Genomic DNA, 6,176 nt, shown 5'->3' with positions numbered 1-6,176 from the left:
GAATCTTGGGATTGGTTGGGCCACGAAGGATCCATCTGTTGGAGCCCTCTTTTATCCAGGAAAGAGATTTGAAGGAGCCTTCGAAATGGGACAGCTTAATCAATCAGTCCTCAAACGCAGCCTTGGGAGGATGCTGCCCACAGCTTTAGTTGCCAGGTGATGTATTCTGATGACTTTGGTGACTTTTGGTGACTTCGGTAAAAATGTTAATTCGGCAAAACTCAGCAATACTAATGACTCTCCCATCAGCCTCAGCTGTAAGTTGAGGTCATTACACGGACATTATACTAAACATTAGCATGGTGGTATTGTCACTGCGAGCACATTAGGATGCTGACGTTAGCATTTAGCTAAGTATAGCCTCACAGTGCTGCTACCATGGCAATCCATTAACTACAGCTGAATCCATCTGGATTTAAATGTGGATCAAAATATAGCTACGAGTATTAACTCAAGGATTCACACTGACATGGGAGATTTCATTTCATTTTATTTTCTTTTGTTGGACCTGTGTGGGAATGTTAAAAAGCTTTGAGCTGGTAAAAAAGTGTCATAGCGAGACAGAGACGTCCATCCAACAGGATGCTGACATTAATGACCCATCTGCGTCCATTTTCACATTAATATGAAAGGCCAAACACTCAGTGTGCCACCATTCATCCCTCCCTTTGATGGATTTGCATGAAATTTGGTTTCATGCTTCAAACAGAGGTCCTCATGTCACTGACAATAGCAGCTCCAACAAAACAAAAGGTCACCATGCGGATACCTGCTATTCTGCACTATAGTCACAGCTATCAAATGAAATAATATCCAATATAGAAAACGAGTGTCTTATTACTATTGTTAATGCTGTTGTCGTTACTCTCAGTGCTACACTGCAACACCCAAACACTATGGCTATAAGTTATTTTGAATAACAACAGGTGTACAGCTACATGTACTGAGTATATGGATAAACACACACACAGTGGCACAAACACTTCCAAAGACGACGACGGCAGAAAAAGAAGTTTTTAAGCCTGGACATACATGGATTTGTAAATTTGTTAAAAACAAATATTCAAAATGCTGCATTTTTACAGCAGAAATTTGGCAGAAATGACAGCGTGTTCCCCCAGAAACATGGTCGTCGTGACGGCAGATTACATGACTGCTGAGAGTCATTACAGAAAATTATGAGTGGCTGAGGAGAGAAACTACAGAGCGTGCAGTCATACACATATCTTTGCAGTGGTACTTCACCGCTGCCTCATTATGGCTAGTTTATTACAGGAATAAAAAAGGCAATTTGGTGTTGAAGATAATTGCAACAACATAATAATCATCATGTGCAAGTTATGACCCCCCCCCCCCCCCCCCCCCCCAAAACATATTGTTGTCAGGTGATGGCACTGCTGTGAATATTTATTGTTTCTTCCCTAAAAACTTTTTTCATTTGTTGTATAATATAGAATCCTTGCATGGGTTGTCAGAAGAATAACCCAAAAGTTAATGCAGTTTTGTGGTTCAGGTCTTGGTATGTGCAGGAAAACAAAAGGAAAACATTAGGTTGTCTATCTGTATCTACTTATGTCTTTCCTGTAATACACATAAATCTTTCCCACACGGTGTAACCTGACTCTAACTGGGGGAGAGTGGAGCAAGGTGTTTCTCTCTTCGACTGTTAATCACCCTGCTCGAGACCTGGCTGTGGAGGTGGAAAGCCTGCTCTTAAGGAGATTGATCGAGGAATTACTGTGTGAGCATGCATATGTGTGTGAGAGTTTTTGAGTCACTGAAGAAGCTGCAGTCATGCTGTTTTAGACGAGGAGGCAGAAATGGTTCGTCTATTTGAGACATGCACAGCCTTCTCATCCTCTCCATTTACTGAAACACCTTTAACCTCGTCTGTGTGAAACGGCTTGAGCAGACTGACAAGATAACATGACTCCCACACACAATCCAGTCCTGTCAGCAGCTATTGATTTTACTCAACTCGCCCTCCTTCCATACCATGCCCATATTGTGCACCCATTAGTGCTGTGTGTGCGTGCTGCTGGCACAGATGCCCCATGAATAAAAGACCCCTCTAAAATGAGGGAGGGGAACCGGAAACCACCCCAGGAATAGGGCACGGGACAGGGGTCGTCACGGCAAGTTTGTCGGCGGGATGGCTCCCATTGTCACGGTGATGGAGCAGGAGGACAGGGTCCTGATGGGGGACGGGCATCGTTAATAGGAGTCACACTGAGGCTGTCAGCGGGGCGTCCGGGAGCCACATGCGACCGTGCTGCTCTGACCGCACGTGCATGTCATTGATGATATGTAGACTATGCATTAGGGCTATAGCATGCTTGAGCATGATTGAAGGTATGTGGGTAAATTTCTTTCATCCATATGCACATGCACACACAGGCATGCACACACTTAGTCAGACTCTAAAACATAAAAAGAGTTGACAAAACAGCTGAAACACCTTATAACAGCAGCTCTGCAGTCACGGCACAGTTGATACAACTCATAATCTTGAGTTTTACGGACATTAATCAAACAAATGAGCTTCATCTAACTAACACTTAATGCAGCTATTGCTGTAAAGCTATTACTTTACTGTGTTTCTGCTGTTTTCCTTATAAATGTGACTATACCTGCTTTTCAGAACTCATGGTATTATGTTTTAGGAGTTTTATTGGACAACAAAATTAATTCAAAATACATTTATTTGATGCTGCTTATCTTAAAATGTAAGGTTGTTTTTCTTGTAAAAGGAAAGTGGAATCTCATTATTTTCCTGTACATTTTTATCCATTAGAACATTTTACTGTTTTTGATGAAACCAGGCGCATCCTTACTTTCCATTCTGTCACTTTTCTAAACTTAATACTGCTGCCACTTTACCATCTTTGTTTTCTGTTTTTTTTGTTTTTTATTGCAGCTGTTATTATCTAGCATTGAAAGAATGCAATTTTGTCCCCCTGTATACTGAGTTTTGTATGTGGAGTGAATGACAATAAGTTCTACTTTGAACCCTGAATTTGAAAGTAGAATGGCAGCACTATCAGGCTCTTTTCTGCCACAAAACTTAAGACTCAACTTGTATTTTACCAAACAGCAGCCAGATTTGATTTAGAGGTGAATCAGCTCAGATCAAACTTCAGTTTTTGTTGAAGAACATCTGTGTATAGAGAAAGCGTGACAGTGAGACAACGAGCGACACAGCAGGAGTCTGGCTTGTCTGCATGTTTGTTTTTCCTTAAACATACTGTACGCATGCATTTATGTATATGAGCTGACCTCTGTGCACATGTGTAGTTTATGGTTAAGACAGTGACAGTAAGTCTATTTCCCCCCTTTCCTCCACCGCCCCGATTTAGAGCCTCCTGGGATGATTATTAATCTAATAATTAAACATTTATTGCCAACAGCACCTGCTCTCTCTCTCTCCCATAGACCCCCCGGGACCCCATCACAGAGAGAGGAAGAGAGAGAGAGAGAGAGAGAGAGGAGGAGAGCAAGAGAGGGAGGGAGGGACACAGGAGGAGCCAGAGGGAGGGGTTGGAGAGAGGAGAGCAGCAAATCCGAAGGGGTCATCATCACATTGCTGGATTCTTTTACACCGGCAAGAGGCTGTGTTTTTGTGTGTGGTGGCAGACAGCGTGTGAAGTTATGTGATCCCAGAACAAAAGAAAGAGGGAGGAAGGAACAATCCGATGCTGGGAAGGAACTGGAGGGAATCACAGCGAGGGACCCCCCCCCCCTTACTCAGACTGATATCAACCACCAATTAATCATCAGAGGTTGATTTCTTTTAGCCCACTTTACTTTTTTTCTTCCAGTTTTTGAAGAACATTTTGATGATGGTTGAATTCAACTTGGGGATCATCTCTTTAATTTCCTCTCAACACTGAGCAAAGGAGGCAGAGGAGATTCAGTCAGCAGTGGACACACACATACTTTTTTAAAAGGACAGATAGAGAGTGAGTGAGAGACAGTGAGACCTTTGGCAAGTTGTGTGGGGGGGGGGGAGTGCAGTTCCCCTCTGTGCGGCAAGATGCTGCGCTATCTGTTAAAGACCCTGCTGCAGATGAACCTGTTCAGCGACACCATCCGAAACCCATCCAATGGCACCGACCTGTTCTTCAACGTCTCTCTGCCCTCCTTCAACAGCTCCCTGCTCGACTGGGGAAACTTCACCGGCTTCAACGGTAAGAGTGTGGAATCTAACATCCTCTCTCCTTCATCCTCCCCTCTTTAACCCCCCCCTCACTGTTGGTTTGTCTGTGCCCTCTTTTTCCTGACAGTTTGATGTGAGAGAACACATGGGTTTTCTTGGAAAAGGCTGAAAATACTTACAAGTCGGGGGGGGGGGGGGGGGGGGTAGTCTTTTGTGATGATAATGTGATGTGATAATAACTGAGTCGGAGAGGGAGAAAGGGAAAAGTGGAAAGGAATTGTCATGAGAGTAAATCTCATGTGAGGTGACTGGAGATGAATAAGTGTTTGTAATCAGATAAGGTGCTTATAAAAGATTATAATATATTATAATAAAAATAAATAATATATGACTAGTAAAAGCTGATAATGGGATGAAGCTGCAGGAAAGATGTGAAATTTAAGGTTTTAAAATAAATGAACCAAATCAAGGATGATAAATTAGGACAGATAAACTTTTTAAGCCTCAGCCATGACTTTTGTCCTCGAGAAAAACATTGAACTAATGTTTTTTTTTTTCCTTAGTTTAAATCCTTTTGAGGATTTCTGTCAGGAAATAAGGGTCAGCAGATGATCGCAGTGCACTGGGGATCACACGCTTGTCACAGTGTTTTGTGGGGCTGCGAGTGAAATTTGACAGCGAGAGACAGTGTTACCCGATAACACAGGCTGCTTTGTGGAAGCATGAGCGGGCAGCCTGTTCCCGTGTTAAATGAAGCTGTCTGCTGTCAGGCATGATGGACCGGAGCTGTCACATCTCCTTAACTTTTGCCACTGGGCTCCTCTCCTCCTCAACATCACCAATGAAACTTGCCTTTGTTTTGCACCAGGTGGAGTTCACAGAACACTTGAATGTGTATGTGTGTGTGTGTGTGTGTGTGTGTTGCGGTTCAGGAAGGAATTGTGATCTTATTGTGCATCTGCATGGGCTTATTAACACGGTGTAATGAGATGTTCCTGCTGGGAGTTGCTGTAGTGGCAGGGCTGTATATATATATATATCCATATATATATATATATATGCACAGTATATGTATGAGTAAGTGTGTGTGTATATGTGTGTGTGTGTTTGTGCATTTGTACAGGGTAGAGTTAAGTCAAAAGATCACCTTGATGTCTGCTATAATGAGCACCCTAGCTTTGTCTCCATGTCAGTGCATACCAATGAAAGCTGGATTCAGCCACATGTACACACGCAGACACACACACACACACACACCAATGTCAGGTGTATGAAACATATTCAACAGCAAATACTGTATGTTGTGTGGCAAACAATTCTTTCTTTCTTTCTTTCTTTCTTTCTTTCTTTCATCAACATCCAGCTGCTTCCCAGCTTGTGTCCATCATCCTATGGTTGAGAGCCAGTGAGAGGATCTCTGTGTGTCCCCTTTGTGCTGCCTTTGCGCGAGTGAGTTTGTGTGTGCATGTGTGTGTGTATGTAGGTAATTGCTGTGTATTTTGTCACAGAGGGGAGTGAGGTTTCCCTTTTGAAGAGTGGACATGGGCGTGAGCGTCCCTCCACCCTCACCCCCACCCACCATCCCAATAACCAGCTTCAAGCAGCAGTGGTGCTGGTTGTATCAATAATGCTGAGTTTATAGCTTCGCCTTCACTGCCCTCACACTTCTATTTCTTTCTCTCTTTTCATCTCTGTCTCATCCATGAGCCTTAATGGAGTGTAGATTGAGCGTGATGTTCACTCCTCAGATCTATAGCAGCCCGATGAGAAAGTAAGCATGAGATGGGAGGAGGAACAATGAATCTATTGAGAGGAATCTATCTGGTGCAGAGCAGCACTGATGCACTGATGGGCAGATAGATGAACGTGCCTCGTCTGCATCTGCCTTCATATTCTGTAGGATGTTTCCCCAGAGCTCCCAGAAACGGAGTCTCCTCCCCACAATCTTTAAGTGACATCGATACATTCAGTGAGTCTAAATGAGGATGGGGGGTGGTGGTGGTGGTGGGGGGCTGTCTTG

The 6,176-nt window shown here is 43.4% G+C and overlaps 1 protein-coding gene across 1 annotated transcript in view; it reads left to right on the top strand.

Moving 5' to 3' along the window:
* Positions 1-4,002: 4,002 nt before the first annotated feature.
* The window catches only part of robo3 (roundabout, axon guidance receptor, homolog 3 (Drosophila)), a 157,951-nt gene continuing 155,777 nt past the window's right edge, over positions 4,003-6,176 (top strand). The window contains exon 1 of the mRNA XM_023410164.2: positions 4,003-4,187. Within this exon, the coding sequence (XP_023265932.1) occupies positions 4,034-4,187 (154 nt within the window). The 5' untranslated portion in view covers positions 4,003-4,033. The remainder of the gene's footprint in view (positions 4,188-6,176) is intronic.

Source organism: Seriola lalandi, unplaced genomic scaffold (genome assembly GCF_002814215.2).
Source record: "Seriola lalandi dorsalis isolate HSWRI2012SDOR001 ecotype SW California unplaced genomic scaffold, Sedor1 jcf7180002054415, whole genome shotgun sequence".
In the NCBI taxonomy this organism is placed as follows: Eukaryota; Metazoa; Chordata; class Actinopteri; order Carangiformes; family Carangidae; genus Seriola; species Seriola lalandi.
This window is presented reverse-complemented; position numbering and strand designations above follow the sequence as displayed.